The sequence below is a fragment of the Lycorma delicatula genome, chromosome 11 (genome assembly GCF_047948215.1).
Source record: "Lycorma delicatula isolate Av1 chromosome 11, ASM4794821v1, whole genome shotgun sequence".
In the NCBI taxonomy this organism is placed as follows: domain Eukaryota; kingdom Metazoa; phylum Arthropoda; class Insecta; order Hemiptera; family Fulgoridae; genus Lycorma; species Lycorma delicatula.
In genome coordinates, this window is record NC_134465.1 from 32,170,663 (window position 1) to 32,194,840 (window position 24,178).

Here is a 24,178-nt window from a genome sequence, read left to right on the forward strand (position 1 = left end):
TTATAAAGCAAATTTTTTAACATTTTTGTATTATTTGTACTTTTATCTTAAGATTGCCTTACACATCCTTTCCCAGACATGGTGGAATATCCATGAAAGTCTAACCCCACAGATTTATCAGAGTCTAGGTTTAAGTTTGTCACAAAATCTTCAATGGCTTTGGTAATACTCATGGCAGTAAGTCCTTCAAGCTCTATAAAAACTAAAATTCTTATTTGATTTTGTTGGCCATTTCATCGAAGAAAATAATCCAATAGACAACTGTTCTTTGCTAGAAATATCTGCTGTTTCATCAGTCAAAATGCTGTAAATGCTAGCTTTTTAACCCTTATAATGATATAATCCCTGATTGTAGCGCCACATTACAATTTTTAAAGCAAGTAATCAAAGATGCTGGAGCTGATAATTGTGTGAGCATGAAGCTAAAAGCCTAGAACACATACGGACAGTTGCCAACCAATTAAATTAAATTGTTAAGATGAAAAATACTTCTGTGAAAACCTTATCAGAAATAAAAATACAACTTACCTAGACTATAGACAAGACTGAATTGTTAGTTAAAATAAGCCTATTTATAATAACATCTTGAGAGTTCATATAGTTATCATAATTGAATTCTTTCTGATTTATTTTTAAAATTTTTCTTTCAGTTTATATACGTAATACTTTTTTCACAAAATCAATTGTTTGTTTTTGTAATTTCCATATTATTTTATTTAGTTCATCCAGATCAGAAAATATTTCGCTTCTGTTCATATGTGCACCACCATACATAGGAAAAACAAAAAGATCATTTTTAAAAAAGCTTCAAACTTACAAGGAAAACATAATTTGCGCCAAATAAAAAAAGAATATATACATTTTTAAATTAATTTTTGGGGTATTACAACAATTTTCAGGAAAACTATTGAAGATATAATATGAAAAATTTTCACATTAAAAAAATTCAAAACCTCTAATTTTACCTTGCAATTTATACCCAAAAAATTTCAGTGTAGCTTGACTTTACGTATCAAATAGAAATCAGGGGAAAAATTGTTACTATCTCTATAAATTGAAAACAATGTATTTCCAGCCTCACATTTAAGTGTATTGTTCACTTAATTACTAAACCTAGAATTATTTCAGTTACTTTACATCACATACAATACAATAGTATACAAATATAAGTAATGATTAAATTACAAAACTTTCACACAACGGTATAGTATTTTATATCTAAATATTACATTTTCACTGATTTATAATAAAAAAATGTATATATTTATATTTACCTGCCATATCGAGCAGCCAAATCAAGAGCTGTTTCTTGTTTGCTATTACGTATGGTAGGATCACATGAATGTTCCAGGAGTTGGCTAACAACAGAAGTGTGACCGTATTGAGCCGCGCAATGCAAAGCTGTTTCATTGTCTTTGGTCTGAAACGAAGCAGAACAAATGACATAGATTTATAAATAACTATATATTAAACAAATAAACATTAGAAGATAAAAACTTAAAACGCATTTAAGAAGTTTATTTAGAATTTAATGTAAAAAATTAGTTTATATAGGTACATAAATTTAAGATTTAACTACTTAACAATAGACTGTAATGGCAATCACAGTTGGATCTACTCCAAAAGTATTACATAATACAATTTAAAATCCAAAACGTCGGTTGAAAATATTTTTTTTTTTTAATAATTACTTAAGTCTCAGAATATAAAAACTTTTTTAAAACAATTTGACATTATGCTGTTCAATGTGAAAAATAAACTATTTTTTTTAATATATAATCAGGGATTATAATAGATTATATATGTAACATCACTTCTCCTAAGTGTACTGATAAATATGAAATTTTCAGTAAACTTGGTATTTCCTGTTAATATAACATGACAAATAGCATATCTTCGATTCAATGGGTTCTAATATGTTTAGTTGCTTATTTTAAATTTAGTATAAGCTAATAAAAGCATTATAATTACGATGATAAATTAAAATATAATAAGGTATGGTCAATTAATCACTTCTAGATAAAAAATAAAGATTATGCATAACCTACCTTTACACAAGGTAGTAAGTAGTTAATTCAAAAACAATATTTCAAGTATGAGTTTATTTTTTTACATGTAGGATCTAGTTTTACAAAAGAGAAATACAATAATCTAGCATTTATAATGCAATCAAAATATTTATTTAAATATAATCCATCTTTGGAAGGTTACATAATAGGCTTGTAGACAACAAGAAGGCCTGTAAAATTTCCAGAACATGCAGGGATTATTGTCTAACAAGGAAGTAAACAGACAATATTCAACTAGGAATAACCATTATTTGAGGTTATATTTTTACGGATAAGCCAAAATGTATGCTAAATAATATATACAAGAACAATCTGTTTTTAGGGAAATCCTATGGGTTAGAATATCATTATTATTATTATTATTACCTTTTATGACCACATAAGATCATTTTAGTCGGTCCATTATCCAAGTCTCTTTGATGGGACTGTTTGGACCTTGTGGTCCTCCCAATATGTTTTCATACACTCCGATCTTTTTGCCCTTTCTAGTGTTGAAAATATTTGTGTTTTTGAATATTTTCTTGTGACTGTGAAACAAGTGTTCTCGTTTTTGATTTTTTTGTTTAATTTTATTTTATCTGTGGTGTCTGGTGTAAGTCCAATTTCCTTCAAATCTCTTAATTCTCTGATACATCAACATCCTGTCCTGGTGTTTATTTTTAGATTCGAGATTGTACTGTACTTCCTGTTTCAAACGTCTTGAATCTTGCATCCACATGATATGTCCAAAGAAACCTAGTCTTACGTATGGTATCAATGATGGGAACTGTCAGCCCCATATTCTTCGCAGAGACAATAAATTCAACTCATTGTGAAATCATTCACTAGTTCACGGTGGATCTAATTGAGAACAAAATTAATCCTCAGGTTCAACAAAACGGAACGACTGCACTACAACCAGACAGTCCATGAAGTTATTACAAGAGGTTTGTGAAAATCGAATCATTTCTAAGGGCTTGCGGCAAACTCATTATCTGGACTTAAGCTCACTGGATTTTGACTTCTGGGATTATGTAAAAAACAATGTTTATCAAGAAAACTTGAAAAACCTAAAGGAATTTCAAACTGCTCTTCTCGATTCATCAGTATCTCACATGAACAACTTGCGAGAGTCTTCGAGAACAAGAAACACGTGCAGATATATCTGGATGTTCCATGAATACCATTTCAACAACTAAAGTAAGGTAAGTCGATGTTACGTATTGTTGTATTAGTACATGAAAGACGTATACAGTAGTCACTTTCTGAACGCACTCTACATAACATTAGCATAGTTAATATTATTATAAAAAAACTCTATCATAGTATGTTGAAAATGTACCCAAAACACAATTCTTTGCCTCCAACTCCAGTTCCTGGAAACAGATTCGTTTGAAAATCAATAGGATTCTATTTCTACTAGGTTTACATCATCCTATCAAGTTTCGTCTACGTTGGTTAAAACTTTCGGCAGAAAGAACGAAAAAAAAAATGTATCCCAAAAACCCATTTTTTGGCTCTAACTTCTTTGAACCAATTCACTTGAAAATCAATAGCGCTCTATTGCCAATAGGTTTATATCAGCCCCCACCAAGTTTTATAAGTTGGTTGATTTGCGTTCAGTAGAGTGGACGAAAACATTTTTTACATATGTACATAAACATGGCAAGGCGCAATAGCAATTTCAAATTCTTTGGAAATCCGCTAAAAAAATACAGTTGAAAGTGGTGCTTATTTTCTATACTTATTACTTTCAATATTGACTTAAATTATATTAACTTGTAATATATATGTGATGAGTAATCTTGTTTACACAGTTATAAACACAATGATTTATTGCTGTAAGTTAAATGACCTATTAAATCAAGGAGTTTTATTACAGTACTGATGAAAAATAAAACATTACGTGATAATATTATTAAAAATAACACTTTTAATGATCAGTTAAGTATAATGAAGATAAATTTAATTAAGCGTTTTTTAAATGTCTTAAAATAGACATAAAATTACACGACAGGAATTTTATGACTTTTCTTTATTAAAGAGCGAGCATCAACAGCTACAGTCATTAGCACAATGAAAATTGGTAGCATATGAAAAGATAACATAACTAACCGGGATTCAAACCTGGGACCTCTGTACGAAATGCCAAGATGCTACCTACTCAGCCTCAGAGGTCAGCTTTACAAATTTTGATTGCTAATATTATTCATTAATAATTTTTTTAATTACTTTTTTATTATTCTATGTTTTTATTCATAAATAATAAATAACATCCATACAAATATGTTTATTACCATGTACAGTATACACTAATATTCAATTAAAATTCAAGAACAATAAGTGATATGAATGATTCTTTTACCAGTTATGTTTTATTGACTTAAAATGTTATGTTTGATTTAAAGTAAAATTTTACCAGTAGATTATTCTAATAATAAAACAAAAAAACAAAAATTCTGACGTGGATACTACATGACTTCCTTGTACACCTATTAAATTACAAATACACATTTTTTGCTGCAATTCATTTAAATTTAATTCATTTGGAAGTGAGATATGATTCTACAATTCTTTAATAAAGTGGACAGTTACAAACTTGCATTGTGGTGGATACCACATTGCATCACATTTGTTTGTGGTGCCTGTATTAGCATTTTACATTAGTTTATATATTAATTTTGTTTTACGTCGCTTAAGAAGTTATCTGGTGTAAGTGAGAATGTGTCAGATCTGTAATCATGCATGCATTGGTTCGAATCTAACTTCATACACATATTTTTTTTAACCTAAATATATTGATTTAATTATTAGTCTGTAAAATTTTTAGAATTAAAATAAAAAGTACATAAAATTTTATTTCACTAATAACTTCTCTTTTTTTTTTAATTGTTATTATTAAATTATTATTTATTGTAATTTTTTTACAATCAGAGATTAATAATTATTAATAAATCAATATATTAAATTTAAAAAAAAAAATTGTATATAAAGTCGCGTTCAAACTGATGTGCCTTCGACTTGTAAGATCCAAATAGTTCATTAATTAAAATTTTATTTGGCTATAACTCTGGAACCAATGAAAATAAGTACTACTTATGACACATTGTTGAAACACTTTCAATGAAAGCTTATTACTGCAGTTAAGAAAAATTCCAAAATCCAAACTTTTTGGACTTTTGATCCAGTCGATTGCAATCAAAAGGAGAGGTGCACAATTACATCTTACAACAGTTCTAAATCCAAAATTTGAACATCCTACGGCTAATCGTTTTTGAGTTATGCGAGATACATACGTACACACACACACGTCACGCCGAGACTAGTCAAAATGGATTCAGGGATGGCCAAAATGGATATTTCTGTTGAAATATGAAAACCGAAATTTTTCGGGATCGCAATACTTCCTTTACTTCATACAACAGAAGTAAAAATATATAAAAAAAATTAACAAAATAAATAATTAAAACTGACAAAAACCCGTAAAAAACGTTTTTAAATTAAATTCTTTTTTTTTGATTCGACAAATTAATGATTACTGAAATTACGATAATTTTTTTTTAAATATAATAAATCCATTTTTCTTAATCATTCTTAGAACCAAACGGTATGAAAATATAGATTTCTCGAAGAATGTAAAAACTTTTTAGGACATGATCTACTCATGAAAATAAAGAAGAAAAGTTCTTATAAACAAAGATTCATAATCGATTCGTTAGTGATTGTCGGCTGGCGAAAGATTTCGTATGATTTCTGTCTTTGGAAAAATTAAACAAAACTGTAATTCTTGGGACTAAAATTAAAGAATAAATTTATTGGTTTTTAAAAATAAAACCGATAAAATCTGACCTGAAAAAAAAATAGGTCTCAGAACTATATTTTTAGTATTTTCGAGAAATCTGGGGCGACAGATTTATGCAAAGGGGGTTAATGAAATACAGCTTTCTGTACTACAACCCTTTTGAAATACAGAAAGCCACAAAAAAAAATTGATAGTCAGGCAAACATTAGAATAAATTGGTTTTATTATTTATTTTATATTTATTATTTTTCTAACATATTTAATTATTTTATGTAAATATTTTTTTTTTTTTTTAAATCTAAGTTAAAATTTGCCACATTTTGTAATGCTTATTTTTAAACCTTGAAATTCTTACGTTTGAATTAAATTCCGTGGACTTTATTCGAACCACTTTACTTAGAATCAAATTCTCTAAAAATTTTCTTTAAAAACTTTTACGAGTTTATTACCAATTTAACAAAGTTATTTTACGCCAAAAATTAAACAGTGTGTTTCGACACCAAATTTTTTTCTTTTATCCCAGATTTCTCTAAAACTAATAAAAACAAAGTTCTGGGACCTATTTATTTAATTTTTTTTTTAATTTTTCAAGTCAGATTTTATATATAAAACCAATAAAAATTACCCCAAGAATTCCAGTCTGATTTAATTTTACTGAAGGCCCAAAAATCAGAGTGAAATGTTTCGCAGCCGACACAAGCTAACGAAGCGCTTCCGAACGTGTGTTTACGTAGAATTTCTTCTTTATTTTCACTAGTAGAATATGTTCTGAAAGTTTGTTACATTCTTTGTGAATCACTATAAACGTATTTTTGTAAGGAAACGAGGAAGAAATTATAGGATTTTTAAAAATAATTATAAAATTATCTGTTTACATGATACATCGTGTGTTTCTAAATGAATATCGAGATTTTAAAGCTACGTAATATTTCTCAAGTTTCACGTACATTGCTTAATTGTACATGAAATAAAAGAACAGTTATTATACTATATGACGGCGGAATTTTCTATGAGAGCAGCGTTTTTGAACCAGAGTTTTACATGATCAAACAAGCGAGCAATATTTAAAAAAAAAAATAATAAAAATAAAAATTACTAGAACCGCAGTAAACCGGAATATTCAACTGTGCAAAGACAGAATCGCTATCTTCCAGTCATTCTCGCAATACTAAGGACAGGAAGTTAATTTCCGAATAGCCTCTCGTACATACAAGCTTTCCATAAAACACCCAAATTATCTTTCAGACCAAGCGAAACATTTTTTTTTTTTTAATTAAAATTTTTAACTTTTTTAAAATTAAATTTTTAACGATCTCAACAAGATTTTATAAGATACTCCTTTTAATTATGAAAAATATATAATTAATTTCAAAGAATTAAAACTTTGTAAAATGTTTATAACTGTAATGTATTAATCGTAAAAGTAAGTACACATAAAAGCGAAAAGAAATATAAAACAAGAAAGAATGGTAACGTTCATTAACGGAACTAAATATCTTTTCATTACAAACGTAACCGTCCCCTTGTAGTTATAACACTTGACCCTAGATTTCAGCAATAATAATAATAATAATAATAATAATAATAATAACAACAACAACATTAAACAGTAGAAAGGGAGATGAAAAGAGAACGCCATAAAGAGGGATAAGAGAGAAACAACTTGTCTTAAATTATTGAGCCACCACCCGTTGCGCAGAAAGCCTAATTATAATTACATACAGAGCGTTACACAGTAGTTAAGGGATGAGATAAGAGCAGAGGTGAGGTCAAAAAGGGAGGAAGGGATGAGAAGGAAATATGATGTTCTCCCTATTTCACTTCTCCCCTTACGTTCCGCCTGTACACTCTCTCTTTTAACTGGCAAGAGGCGGCTAAAGTCAAAAGGTACCGCTACCAATCCAATTAGTATTACAGGGAACAGAAATAAATCAACCGGAGATACTTGTCAACGACGCTGTTGAACAAAGAGGTACAACATACAAAAGAGAGAGAAAGAAAGGAGGGGGGAGGATAAACCTACAGTAATAATTATTATTAAAAGCGAAATGATAAAAACTTAACAGTTAAAAAATAATGAGTATATCTACCGTATAAAATTGTCAAGTTGTTTATACTGTTAGGAATCAATATCTTGAACGCCTGTGTTTACATTAGGATTAACATTTCGGCCGGAGACTAACTAATTTTTTTTTTATCTATGTCATCCTTTTAGATAAACAACGCATTATTTTCTTCAAATTTCCCTCCAAAATATAATCAGTGCTCATTTTATCCAAATACCGTCGTAACTGATCGAATTTCATCCGCACTTTTTCCTTTTTAATATACAAAAAATCGGGTGCAGCTTAGATTCCAACTTTTTGTTTAACTCGAAAAAAAGGTTTATTATAGATTATTTTTTTAAAAATCCCCTTAGTTTTCTGTTTTCCAGTTACTTAATTGGACTTTATTACGATTTTAAAAAAAAATTAACATTTGAAAATAAAAATCTTTTATCCAAAGTCAATAATTAACTTTTTTTCAGTTAAAATTGATAGTTTTAACTTATTAGTCAGATTCTTTTTCAGAATACTATCAGGATCATTAATGCGAGGAAGGGGCAACAATGAGTCCTTTTCGCTTTGTTTACCGGTTAACAACCCTTTAGTTTTTAACAATGGGAAATACCATCGCCTGTGGTAAAATTCAGTAGATATTTAGTCCATCTTACAACTAAAATATGCGTACTTTTTTCCTCTAGTTAAGGGAGTAATCCAATTTACGGACAAAATGTCGGTCTCGCTAACAGGTTCCGCAGATGTTACAGCGTATGTAACCTGCGCCCTACCGACTAAACATCCACCTCACCAACCCCCCTCCCGAAGCCGGAAACCGCATTTAAGCATTAGTCAGCCCCAGGAGGTACCTTTAAGCTCAGTGTGTTCAGAGTCCCCGTTCATCATCACTGTCGCCCATCCGTGCAAGCAGAACGAACGCCAGCTCTGCAGAGAGCTATCTATCTTCCCTTCGCTCTCCAGTCCGGTATCGTACACCTCACTTCCTGAGGTTTTTGCTGGTTTTCTGTGTTTTCCGCAAGTTATTATCGGGGAGCCTCGCCTCCTCGTTGTGTCAGCTATGGCACCCTAGACATGGTTGTATCCCGTTTCTTCTCACTATCTGTTCAGCTGTCCACCCTGCTCCTTCTCTCGCAGAATTTTTGTGGTTAGATATGCTACTGCAAGCCACTATCTATCTCCCCAGAGTATAAACTCCAGCGTACTGTCTGGTGTCAGTTGGAGGACCCCGAGGTCTCTCCGTAGCGGCACCCATCTTCCACAGTCGAAGAAGGTGTGCTCTGGGGTATCTACTTCCCCGCAGTAGACACACCCAGGGTCTGCACGTAGGCGAAAACTGTGCAGGTAAGCTCCAACAAAATTGCCGTAGCCAGTGAGGAACACTGTAAGGTAGTAATTCAGCTCCCCATGCGTTCTGCTTTGCCACGATTCAATCCGTGCGATGAGCCTCCAGGTGCACCTCTCCTTCTCCGACGTGTCCCACTGTTCTTGCCAGACCGCTGTAAGCTGCTGCCTGGCTTCTCCTGGTGTCAGTCCTCTACGTCTCTGGTTTCGTTCCTCGATCAATAACCTCATTGGAGTTAGTCCTGCCAGTACTCGTACCGCCTCCCCCGAAATCGTCCTGTACGCCGTTATTATATGTAGCACAACCTTGCATTGTACGGCTTCTAGCCTCCTCTCATTTCTCGCCATTCTTATCGCATCACACCAAGCTGGCGCAGCGTAGAGGACAACAGTATGTGTACTTATTTATTTTCATCTTTTTATCGTCCATATTTTTGATAATCTTATCATCAGTGAACTAGCAATGATATCAAGAACAGTGATATCAACAAAAGGAAGACTGGTGCAGGAAATTTACGAAAAGGGAGATTTTCTCTTACACGAAAAACTTCAATCTGCCAGAAACTTACGGTGGATTTCGAAGATAAGCTAGTCTAGTTTCAGTAACATACCTCTGGACTTCATGCAAAACAGAGATGTGGATTAAAGAATAATTATGAAACAATAACATCAAAGGGGTAAAAAACAATTAAAATACTTAGCAGATGACACAAAAATAACGTATTGCTGTAATGCTATGTATTACGCCAGACGACGCACACCCGCGCTATTTAATCCAACCTTTTTTGATTATCCTTTATTAATTCCACCAGGGCAACCGGTAACCGCCTAAAAGACGTTGCTTCGGTTGGCCTGATGTGACGCGGCGATGACTAACCCCACCACCCTTCAGCACCGCCCGCCCATTGGACCGTCCCCTCGGCGACCTAATTGGTTCACTGAAAGCCACACGACCTCCGCTTCTGGATACTGTGTAGCCCCTCTCTGAAAGGTCTACCTATTTAAGTTATCTAATCGAACCTATATATATTTAATCGAAAGCTTGTAGTGCGTTGTTCTCAGGAAAACAGTGCGTTTCTGAATGCAAAATAGTGAGGTGTCGGAAACGAAAAGTCGATTTTCTTGCGCAATTTATTTTAAACTGTCGACAATGAATTTAGAAGAATCTTACGGCAAGATGAGTATTTCTTCATCGTATCAGCTACAGAGCCCTAACCGAAGGTCGAATATTTCGTTTAGCACTTGAAACCGACCCTGTTGTATATCACTTTTTAATCAAATCGTGTGTTACTACTAATAGCTAATACTACTAATTTGCTGTAATACTAGAAATCGGAGATATTTCCGCGAATATTTGACACTTTTCTTGAAAGGATCCAGAACGGAAGGATGAAACGTTTATAATTGATAACGATATTAAACATTTTGATTCGTTTAATACATCTGGTTAAAATTTTCCATATATTAAAACTTTTTGTTTTTAATCAAATTTACAATTCTTAGGTTTTATTTACATTTTGTGAACTTTATTCATAGCAGTTTACTCGCAATCAAATTCTCTACAATTTTTTTTTTATATCTATGTGTTTATTACCCATTTAAGAAAATTATTTTGCTCCAAAAATAAAATAGTATGTTTATCGACCCCCCCCCCCCCCACTCCAATGTTGTATCTTTAACCTCATATTTTTTGAAAACTACGAAATGTACACTAATGAAACCTCTCTTTTTCCTGTTTAACCTCCGGAACCATACTAAGGTATTACTTCAGAGGAAGAATGAGGATGATATGTATGTATAAAATGAAGTGTGTAGAGTCTTATATAGTCTCGACCATTCCTGACGTGTGTGGTGGTTTAATTTTTCTGAAGGCCCAAAAATCAGGGTGAAATCATTCGTCAGCCGACATATGTTAACGAAGCGTTTCCAAACCTATGTTTATAGGAATTTTCTTATTTCTTTTCACCGGCAAAACACATGTCCTGAAAATTTGTTAGTCATCGTAAATCATTCGGTATAATAAAAAAAAATCTTCTTTGGTTTAATCAAGTACTCAATTTTAATTTAATTATTAAAATATATTTGTACTATGTACAAACCATCTGTAATTTCAACTTAAGGATGGTAAATAACAATTTTTTTATAACTAAATTAAATATAAATTATGATGTTACAAATAGTACAGAATATTTTTTTAAAGATTTGAACTCTCGCAAGTATTATTAAATTGATTTCTCATTCGTTAAACAAGAAAAATATGTTTCGCAAAAAAAAAACAGTAAGAAATTAATTCACAGGGAGAAAACAGCCCCACCCATCTACGTGTTAAAGGCAAAAAAATAAATTAAAATATTTTCAAGGTATTGAATTTTCTTCTCTTGCAATACTTTAATAAAACTCATTCTTAGAATGTAAATCACAATAAAAACAAAATAGAGGAAAGAATAAGTAATATCTACAACAAAAAGAAATATTTTGAACAAAAGTTTTACAAAATTTTATTCTATTCTTTTTCTCTCTTGAAATTTTACTTTGCCAGAACGAATCTTTAACAAATAAATTCCATAATAAGATTAAACAAATTTCAATGAAATTACAACTTTTTTAAAACATATTTTTTTACTTCCTTGTCCGAAGGAAGTATTGTGATCGCGAAAAATTTAGGTTTTCAGATTTCAACGAAAACATCCATTTTGACTAGTTTCGGAGTTAGGTCTGTACGTATGTATCTAGCATAACTCAAAAACGATTAGCCGTAAGATGTAGAAATTTTGGATTTAGGACTGTTGTAACATCTAGTTATGCACTTCCCCTTTTGATTACAATAAATAGAACCAAAGTGAACAAAAGAACCCAAAATGCAAACAAATTTGGATTCTGAACTTTTTTTTAATTGAAGTAATAAGCCCTCGTTCAGAGCTTTTCAACGATATATCATAAGTGGTACTTATTTTCATTGGTTCCAGAGTTATAGCCAACAAAAAATGATAATTAATGAAATACTTGGATCGTACACGGGGAGTACATTGGTTCAAACCCGACTTCATCTCCTTTTTTTATAATTTAAATATATTGATTCATTAATTAACCTCCTATTGTAAAAAAAATTACAATAAATAATTGTTCAATAATAACAATAAAAAAATCAGAAGTTATTAATTAATGAAATAAAATTGTATGTACTTTTCATTTTTTTTTTTTTTAATGTGTATATGTAATTTAATAGACGTACAAGGAAGTCATGTAGTGCCCACACCAGATTTTTTTTCTATATTTCTTCATGTAATAAAAAAAACAGTTGTTTTACAAAAATTACCTATTGAACAATTTCAGTTCTCCATTCATCATAGATAAAAAAATTTCTAAGGAATACTATTTTAAATAACATTTTCGTCCGGTGATCTTTTTTCGTAAATTTAATTCTGAAAAATATTCTAAAAAAAATCTTTTTTATCGAAAGAAAACCGATTCACTGATAAATATTACAGCTGAAAATATAGCTATTATATGATATCTGTTAAGTAAAGAAATTGATATCTCCGGTTAATTAAGTTAAATTTTACTTAGCTGGCATCATAGCTCTACAGGTATGCTGCAGAAAGGAAAAGGTAATCGGTCAAAAAATTGGATGTAGGAATTTTTGTAATTCTCAACCAGACCCGAAAAAAACAACAAAAAAAAACAAGGGAGAGTTGTGTTCGTATGTATATGTATATGTATATTCATATATTTCGTATATTTCGTATGTATAATGTATGTGTATATATGTATATGTATATTTGTTGACGTATTTGAAGATAATATGACTAGATAAACCGATTTTGGTGGAATTTTGTACAGAGACTTTTGTATATAGGTCAATTCGTTGGTAAATGTTTTGGGAAAATTTTCAGAAAATATTACAAACATAACCCAACTTTATATTAAGCTCACAACATGCGTAAATGCTTATCTTATCATTTAAAAAAAACTTTGTCCCAAAATTTCCCCATTTCTCAAAAATCGAAAAAAAAATCTTTTTATCTACAACAAATTTTTTAACAATTCTTTTGTCTTCCTAAATAGTAGGGCAAGTAGTTTAAACTTTTAATATATTAAAAATTTAAATAATAAACTTTTAATGACAATATTAAAATAAAATTTCTTCATAATTCACCCCCACCTCTAAATAAGAAATCTTAGATAACTTTTCATTAGTTGAATATTTTTCAGTGGAATGTTTTTAGTTTCTTCCGTTAAACAACAATAGTCAAAATAGTAGCCTTAGACAAATCAAGAAGATTTCTTGGAAGATGATTTTGGAGGTGCGGGAGCAGAGAGAATTAAAAAAAATAACGATTTTTTTGAATCTTTAGAACTTTTATTGGTTTATTTAAACATATGACGAAAAAATTATCACAATATTCTATATCTACGCGTATATTATCCAAAGCTAATTTGACTGTTATTTTTTCCCTTCCAAGCATTTTCATTCAAACATTCGTAGTTAACTTTTAGCCACTCTTGGGAGTGCCAAGTGTGCTAAAAGTAGTTTTAAAAATGGAAGTACTACGAAACAAATGTTAGAACGACAATGCTAGGAAGGGTAGGAAATATCACTAAAATCAAATATAATGACAATTTTACAAAAAAAAGCTTCATCATAAATTACACCCATTCAAAAAAATTAAGCATAGGTAACGTTTTTCACGAATAACTTTTTCACTAAACCGGGTGATTCAAAAAGGACTACACAACTTAAAAGCATACAAAAATTTATTTAGATAATTTACAGATTCGGTAAGATCTCATTTCATAGCAAAACACATCGAGTTTTGACTCACGTAGTTCATTAGTACGGAATTCTCGGCCACTAATGCCGTTAAAAATAGATACATTGACTGGTGCGGAACATGCTCGCTGTGTGTTTTGGTTTCACGATTTGCAGTCAGCAACTCCAGTTCAACGTAATTTTCGTGGAGACAAGTTGTTCTGCTAAACATAAACGATCACCAGGACGCCCATGCGTTTATGAAGCTGCCGTGGAAAAACTCAGACAGCTTTGCACGTAGTCCGAAGAAATCAACTCGACGTGCGTAACATGAGACTGGCATTCCATAAACGACTGTTTGGCGTGTATTATATAAACGTGGTTCAACGCATTACAGATGAGAAAAAATTGCTCGGCTGCAGTTTCGTGTGGAAATACTGGATAGAACTGAAGATAACGGTACATTTTTAAACAATGTAATTTTTAGTGACGAATGGTGAACACTCATAACTGCCGAATATGAGGTAGCGAAAACCATCATGAACTTTGTAGCATATTAGTAATGTTTTTACGCCCAAAGTAAACAAAGGCCAGCCTCCGTAGCGCGAATGGTAGCGTCTCAGCCTTTCATTCGGAGGTCCCGGGTTCAAATCCCGGTCAGGAATGGCATTTCCACATGCTAAAAAAATTTTCATTCATGTCATCCTCTGAAGTAATACCTAACGGTGGTCCAGGAGGTGTAAAAAAAAGAAAACTATACGGCTCGTTCTTCTTCCAGTAGGCAATCGTAAATGGTATCGTTTAACTGGACATGCATCAAAATTTTCTAATTCCTCACTTGGACGATGATGACCAAGATGGATGCAATTACTATCAGCGAGACAGGGTATCACCTTACTACCGCCTAGAAGTCCGAGATTTTCTTGATACTCAATGCCCAAGTCAATGGATCGGTCGTGAAGCTCTAATTGTATAGCCATCTCGCTCTCCAGATTTGATCCCGCTTTAACCCACCGGGTTGGTCTAGTGGTGAACGCGTCTTCCCAGATCAGCTGATTTGGAAGTCGAAAGTTCCAGCGTTCAAGTCCTAGTAAAGTCGGTTATTCTTACACGGATTTGAATACTAGATCGTGAATAACAAGTGTTCTTCGATGGTTGGGTTTCAATTTACCACACATCTCAGGAATGGTCGATCTGAGACTATACAAGACTACAGTTCATTTACACTCATACATATCATTCTCATTCATACTCTGAAGTATTATCTGAACGGTAATTACCGGAGGCTAAACAGGAAAAAGAAAGAAAGATTTGATCCCGCTGGATTTTTTCTTGCGGGGTTTCATTAAAGATAGGGTTTCGTACCACATTTTCCTGGTAATCTTGTTGAGCAGCTTCAAATTACTGCTGCAGCTGCAAAGGTAACGCCCGACTTGCTGGCTACATTCTGGAATGAAATCGACTTCAGGTGGGATGTATGTCGAATTACAAATGGAAGCCTAATCGAAGCATAGTGAATGTTTGGTGAAAAATTTGATCTGTTTTTTGATGAAATATGGGAGAAACAATACTGAGATCTGAATTTAAGAGAGCATTAAAAGATTTAAATGGCAGAAAGGCTCCTGGCATAGACGGAATACCTGTAGAATTACTGCGCAGTGCAGGTGAGGAAGCGATTGATAGATTATACAAACTGGTGTGTAATATTTATGAAAATGGGGAATTTCCATCAGACTTCAAAAAAAGTGTTATAGTTATGATACCAAAGAAAGCAGGGGCAGATAAATGTGAAGAATACAGAACAATTAGTTTAACTAGTCATGCATCAAAAATCTTAACTAGAATTTTATACAGAAGAATTGAGAGGAGAGTGGAAGAAGTGTTAGGAGAAGACCAATTTGGTTTCAGGAAAAGTATAGGGACAAGGGAAGCAATTTTAGGCCTCAGATTAATAGTAGAAGGAAGATTAAAGAAAAACAAACCGACATACTTGGCGTTTATAGACCTAGAAAAGGCTTTCGATAACGTAGACTGGAATAAAATGTTCAGCATTTTAAAAAAATTAGGGTTCAAATACAGAGATAGAAGAACAATTGCTAACATGTACAGGAACCAAACAGCAACAATAACAATTGATGAACATAAGAAAGAAGCCCTAATAAGAAAGGGAGTCCGACAAGGGTGTTCCCTGTCTCCGTTACTTTTTAATCTTTACATGGAACTAGCAGTTAATGATGTTAAAGAACAATTTAGATTCGGAGTAACAGTACAAGGTGAAAAGATAAAGATGCTACGTTTTGCTGATGATATAGTAATTCTAGCCGAGAGTAAAAAGGATTTAGAAGAAACAATGAACGGCATAGATGAAGTCCTACGCAAGAACTATCGCATGAAAATAAACAAGAACAAAACAAAAGTAATGAAATGTAGTAGAAATAGCAAAGATGGACCACTGAATGTGAAAATAGGAGGAGAAAAGATTATGGAGGTAGAAGAATTTTGTTATTTGGGAAGTAGAATTACTAAAGATGGACGAAGCAGGAGCGATATAAAATGCCGAATAGGACAAGCTAAACGAGCCTTCAGTAAGAAATATAATTTGTTTACATCAAAAATTAATTTAAATGTCAGGAAAAGATTTTTGAAAGTGTATGTTTGGAGTGTCGCTTTATATGGAAGTGAAACTTGGACGATCGGAGTATCTGAGAAGAAAAGATTAGAAGCTTTTGAAATGCGGTGCTATAGGAGAATGTTAAAAATCAGACGGGTGGATAAAGTGACAAATGAAGAGGTATTGCGGCAAATAGATGAAGAAAGAAGCATTTGGAAAAATATAGTTAAAAGAAGATACAGACTTATAGGCCACATACTAAGGCATCCTGGAATAGTCGCTTTAATATTGGAAGGACAGGTAGAAGGGAAAAATTGTGTAGGCAGGCCACGTTTGGAGTATGTAAAACAAATTGTTGGGGATGTAGGATGTAGAGGGTATACTGAAATGAAACGACTAGCACTAGATAGGGAATCTTGGAGAGCTGCATCAAACCAGTCAAATGACTGAAGACAAAAAAAAAAATTTGATGAAATCCGGATGAGACCTCAACCGAATAAGTTATCATAATAAATTTTTATATGCTTTTAATGTTGGAAAGTTCTTTTTGAATCACACTGGTGTAACAATAAATAAACAATGCCCCGAAAGTATTACAACGTTTTTTTTTATGTTTACATCCTACACATTAAGAGCAAATATAAAACCAATATACAGATTATTAAATGAAATAAGCGAACACGTAATAGAAATAGTGTATTATAATAAAAATTAAATTAATTTACTAAAAAAAACTGTACAAAATATATAAGCGTAAAATACAACGGTGATCTATGAATGTATAAATGATCTACAATCTACAAATTAAATGTATAACAGAAAGTATCATAACGCAGTTTAATTTCATTTTCTACAATGAAATTTAAATATAATAAAATAAAATGATGAAAAAAATACACAAAAATCAACAGTAAATGTTTTATACTATATAAGCACTGCATAAAATAAACATAATTGACGCTAATTAACCATTGATAACAGAAAGGGCAAGCCAGATTAGAATTTACAATAAAAAAGTAGTCTAACAATGAGAACATAGAAATACGTGATAGATAAAGATAACATCCTTGGCTACAACATCCTCGTTGATAACTATATCAATAAATACATTTTTAAATTAAGAAACAACATACAAAGCTAAGATTACAATATGAATAGTATTATATCAAATAACTTCAGTTTAAGGTTTCGTAAAAACCGGTTACATATTGTTCACATGTAATCTCATACTAACAGTAGAGTAAACAGTAATAATGAGCATAACGAAATAAATAAACGGAATGAAAACAAAACAGACCGTTTTGTTTTAATCTTTTATATAACACATCAAAATGAAAGACGTAATATAAAATAAAAATAAAGAAGTAATTGTAATTTCAAATCGATTTATTTTTATTTTAAAAAACTTTTTACAAACTTACATCATTTGTTATTTTTTTTTGTTTTGCCTCACGAATTAATTTACCACAGAAGCTTACAGAGAGAAACTTACGAGTGGGGAAAAAAACGGAAAGATTTGTAGGGAACGAAAAATGCCATGCCTGACCGGGATTCGAACCCGGGACTTCGGATGGAAGGGCGAGACGCTACCACTTCACCACGGAGATTGGCATTTAGCAGAAATAATATTAAATTATTTAATTACAACACAAGTTATCTCTAAAGTAAAAACTGTTTCATCGTAAAAAATGTTATTCTGAAAAATTTATAAATATTTTTTACTTCTCTTAAACTTAAACATTTTTTTTTAAGTATTTCTTTTTTGGATCGCTTGCACTACTACTATGCCTAGGAAGACATAAAAAAAGTTCGGTTAAAAAATATGCAATAAATAAAAATATAGCTTCTGATTTTTTGAGAAGGGATAAATATTGGAACAACTTTATTTTTCAATTTTAAAGTAAGCATATACTAAGTTTAATATAAAGTGGGATTACATTTGCAAAATTTTGAGAAAACAGATCCTCTTATTTTTTTTTTACTATTTAGCCTCCGGTAACTACCGTTTAGATAATTCTTCAGAGGATGAATGAGGATGATATGTGTGAGTGTAAATGAAGTGTAGTCTTGTACTTTCTCAGTTCGACCATTCCTGAGATGTGTGGTTAATTGAAACCCAACCACCAAAGAACACTTGTTATTCACGATCTATAATTCAAATCCATGTAAAAATAACTGGCTTTACTAGGACTTGAACGCTGTAACTCTCGACTTCCAAATCAGCTGATTTGGGAAGACGCGTTCACCACTAGACCAACACCAGATCGGGTGAGAAAACCGATCCTAAATTATACCTACCCCACCCCTGGAAATATTGACCCCGAAACTTCACCATCCTAACCCCCGTAGGGCAAGGTACCCGCTTTGTTACGCAATTTAACAAAAAGGACATCAAACCTAAAAAAATTGTATTTTTACAACACAAAATCCTTCTTTTTTACAACAACTTTTCAAAAATTATTAGAGGTATAATCGTGAAACCAGTTTTATTTTTAAGTGCAAATTTTTAAGTAAAAAAAAAAAAACCATCAAATTTACAACTTTGTTTAAGTTGCAAGAATTTTAGCACGGTTTAATTTTATTCTTAAGAAGAAAAATCTTTCGCAAACTATAACTCTTTTCCAGACCCACAATTATATGAGCTTTTTCCTTTATAGAACAGATATTGAAATTCTTTCTATTTCTTCATGAGATATCTTGTATAAGTACCAACAATGATTTATTTGGTAAATGTGGAAAAGGGGTAAACGATATAACGTGGTATATCGAAATAAATGGTCTTATTTCGAAAGCGGACACATTTCCTGAATTACTCGTATTATCACAACTGTAAAAAATTTCCTACTTATATTCACTGTTGTAAAGAGTAAAACAAGGCGATATCCTGCAAAATTTGAACGAACGGGTCCCTGTAGATATTACCTTGGCGCTAAATGAATTCGCACACATAAGAGTCCAGTCCAGCGTAGATCTCGATAAACCACACTCCCTGTTATTCCGTCTTTTCGCTGCAGCCCATAAACTCAAAACTATGTTTGTATGCGCCTCGGTAATTGGATCTCGAAAATTAACCGTGCGTTTAATAGTTTGATCAGTAAAATGGTAACCTTGTAGATTAAGTGTATCATAACTCCGCCAATAATCAGAATTTCTATTCGTCTATGGCATTCGTTCTCAAAGTGAGCGATAACCTCCCTTGCGGGCGCTGGAGGCCTTCACGGGGGGGGGGGGGGTTTAAGAAAGCCCACACAAAATTGAGGACGTTCAGGTGGTTTAGGAAGGCGATGACAAATTTAAAAAAAGAAGGTATTTGCTGATATCCCAAACTAAAATTAAACTAGTACAAAAAATTAAAGGGACACTTGATTCCAAGACAATTTAAACATGGCTATACCAGACTAGGTGGTGGATCCTTTTTAAATGTCGACAGAGAAGGAACATCCCAGTTAGAAGAACAATTTATAGAACTGACAATAAACAAGGAAATAAAAATAAAATTCAAGAATGGCTACCAAGAATTTTAGCTGCAAAAGCCAATCCCGCAATTGTACCCTGGATTATGGTCGATGGTTCAACGATTTCTGATAGCATTCCCATAGTTCTATCTGTCTGAACGTGGATTTAGTGCACTGTAGCATGTAGCAATCCAAAGAGAGAAATCGGATGCATGTTACCGAACGCGGCGACATACGGCTGCTTTTAAGTAAATTCGAGCCTGATATTAAGTAACTCGTTAAAGTGCATCATATTCATCCTTCACATTAATGTAAGTGTAATTTTTCAATTGAAAGCTTTGTTTTAATTGTTGTATTGTTATGTTGAATATGCTATTACTATTGTTGTTATATAACTATATACATACACAATTGTAATTTTTTTTTGTAAGCAATTTTAATCAAAATACTTGCAGACATGATTAATATGTAAATAAAATTTAAAATGTAAGTTTCAACTCGGAAATAGGATATTCCACGTTTAAAAGCAATAATTGTAATTGCTGTTTTAAGGGCGCATCTTAAAAACACCAATTGCAATTACTATTTTTAACAGTAAGTTTAAAATTTTTGGGGGGCGCTAGAAAATGTTTGATTCTCAATCTGGACAGTGGGCGAAAAATGTTTGATAATCAACCGTCTAAGGTCTTTTTCTTTTTCTTTTCCCTGTTTAGCCTCCGGTAACTACCGTTTGTTTAGATAATTCTTCAGAGGATGAGTGTAAATGAAGTGTAGTCTTGTACATTCTCAGTTCGACCGTTCCTGAGATGTGTGGTTAATTGAAACCCAACCGCCAAAGAACACCGGTATCCACGTTCTAGTATTCAAATCCGTGTAAAAATAACTGGCTTTACTAGGACTTGAACGCTGTAACTCTCGACTTCTAAATCAGCTGATTTGTGAAGACGCGTTAACCACTAGACCAACCCGGTGGATTAATCGTCTAAGGTCTGATTCATTTCTTCGTAACACTTAGTCTTTCGTTCGATCGGGAACCGCATATAGAAAACATCTTTTTATTTCTTTGCATATTCCTGCAAAAACCCACCGGTGTGGGTAAACCGTCCCCAAAATCAATTTTCGCCATGAAAATGGAGATTCGTTTATTTCCACGTTCAGACCATTCCCGCTTATTATTACTGGACTGCGGAGTACCATGTCCGCACACACTTTTCATAAAAAACTTTACCAAACAGTTAAAGTGGTACTACACATACCAAATTCTTACTTACAAGACTTAAAAACCGGTATATTCCCTATTACATGTATAGAGAAAATAAAAAACAATTTCCAATTTCAGTTTACTAGATTGGAGCCACGTACCGGTTCGTAACGAGCAGAACTGCGACAACTCGCATTTGCATAACGCTATTTATTTTCCCTGTCGCTTAATGAAAGACATTTCAAGACCTTGTTAGCAAAACCTAAGCTTACGTAAAAACCCCTTTCGCTTGTAAAAACAAACATCATGTTGTTTATCTAGAGCCACGGATTAAGTCAATCAAACCTATTTTGAATAAAAACATTGAATGGTGACAAGTACAGTCAATACATGCAATACACGACTGAAATAATTGACTGCAGTTCACAGCAAGCGATATAATTATAAGATAGGTTGTAATGTAATTACTACAATGACAAATAAAATAAAAATTAACAATTTAATGTTGTATATTATTACTTAAACCACAAATAATTTACATAACGACATTAGTAATTCGAAAAATAAAAATTAACGAATATGTCCGCTTTCAAAATAAGAACCGAGAAATAGGTAATGAGATGCTGTATTTAAATATGTACAGATTAATAAAATTACGGAGAAAATAGAATACCGTAAACTTTTTGATTAAGCTGGTCACTTAATAATAATAGAGTTATCAGGATATATTTAAGATTATATCCAGACATAAATAACAATCGACTTAGCAGTTCTAAAGTTTTAAGCGAACATGGATGCATACATACAAACAATCTGTCATAAATAAATAACATCGACTGATTTTCATTATTAGAGGTCTGAAGAAAATAGAAAAAGAATGTCGATAAATAAATAAATTAATAAATGAAAATAAAAAGAACCGGTAGCGTCACATATGGTGAATTGAAGAAAGGGAAGTATAATAAAAAAGAAAAGAAAAATGGTCATAAGGGATGGGCTGGATAAGTGGTGAAAAGAGTGGTTTAGAGTTCAGTATAACCAGGAATAGGGGTCAAACGATCCAATTTAGATGTGAAAAAGGGAATGACAAATTGGCTCGGCATAACTAGTACTAATAATAATACTAATAATAGTGGCAGCTAGTAGTAGATTACAACAGAGAACGAGCTAGACTAGAGGGCTAGACAGTGCAAACGTAGCGTAGCGAAGGGCAGTAAGTGACACAGGATAGAGAATCAGGATGACGTCAGATCATCACACAGAAAACAGACAGATGAATGAGAGGGAGAAAGACAGATAGGAGAGGGGAAGAAAGGAAACAGAAAGAGAATTAGACTATCTTTCAACAACCATGAGCATTCAGCGGTGTGGAATAAAGGGCAGTCGTAATGTTGTTCAACGTGCAGATGAATGTTGAGCTCCGCAACAAGAAATTAGGAATACGAAGGGTGATATTACGGGAGAACGAGGAAATATAAAGGGAAAAGAGGAGGGAGCAAGAGGAAGAAAGAGAGAATGATACGGCGGTGAGGGAGGGGAAGATATGATGTCTACAACCAAAGCAAATGAGTGGCAAGTTAGTGATTAATTTGTACAGTTTTATACTGTTGCCATCACATCAGTTCGACCTACAGAAAGATAGTTTCTCTAAATATACTCGCACATAAACATAATCAGAAATGTAAATTAAGTAACAAAACGGAACAGGAATTTTCATAGATTTGTTTACGTTAATGAGATAAATAAAGATGCAGGAAATATAATTACATATACAGATTACTCAAAGATTGACGCAAATATATCGGAAACTTTTTTAAGTTACAATAGTTGTTGAAAGCGGCCTCCATTATGCGATTCCCATAATTGAATACGATGTTGCACCGTTAAACACATTTTGTAACGTTTGTTGAGAAATTGCAGCGACAAATCGTTAAATTTCGCTCAGCAATTCGGGAATGGTGCGAATTTTGTAAGCAATAACCTTAAGATATCTCCATACGAAAAAGTCAGGAGGAGGTAACTCAGGACATCCCAACCCTGTAGGGGAAGACACCCGCCTTGTGACGCTTCGGATCGCCGCATCCCCCCCTCGTTCCTAGCACTAATGGGCTTTAACGGGAGTCGTCTTTCGCCCTCTAACCTTTTACATATCATAGTAATAAGCCATGCCTCGTTGGGTTGCCATCAATGTAAATGCCTCGGTCGACATTTACATCGGTGATTTAAATCTCAGTTTTTGCCTTCGCTGCAGGCTTCGTCCGGACATCTTGAATGTACTACATCGTTCCCCTCTGAACTAGCTAACCGATATAACTCAGGTCACCGGGGGAGAGCCACAACCTCTTCGAAATCATTTTTCAATAAAAACACGGATCCAAGAAAGTCACAGTGTTGTTGGCTGTACGAGCCGTAGCTTTGTCCTGCTGAAACCACGTGTACTCTAGCCGATCTAGTGTTTACAAATTGCTGCACCATCTATATGTAGCGCTCACAACACTACGTAGCGTTCACTGTGCCGTGAAAGAATGTCATGAAGATTCGCCTACGGGTGAATAGTGTTCGGTGTGCCGTTTTACGGCAGCTGATTTGGAATTTTACGACTCGTACAACTGATGTGAAATTTCTCTACAACAAATGCGTCGATTCTGTGCATTAATGTAACCATCAATGTCAGACCGAAACCTATCATCGAATTCTTCCTCATCTGGTGTTACAGATGACATGAACCACTGACAGAAAGTTACACGTTTTCCAGTGTCTACAGTTAACAACTCGTGAACGACACGCAATTGCGTACGGATGCATCTTTAAAAACTTGCGCGATGTCGTGTGGACACTACCGACGGAGAAACTGGACTGGCTAGATATGCGTCGCACAGACTTCTTGAGATCAACAGAATACGCAGCTTG

General features: G+C 33.0%; 1 protein-coding gene across 1 annotated transcript in view; it reads right to left on the minus strand.

Moving 5' to 3' along the window:
* The window catches only part of LOC142331990 (ankyrin repeat and SAM domain-containing protein 1A-like), a 313,191-nt gene that overhangs the window by 223,057 nt on the left and 65,956 nt on the right, over positions 1–24,178 (minus strand). The window contains exon 4 of the mRNA XM_075378041.1: positions 1,275–1,420. Within this exon, the coding sequence (XP_075234156.1) occupies positions 1,275–1,420 (146 nt within the window). The remainder of the gene's footprint in view (positions 1–1,274; positions 1,421–24,178) is intronic.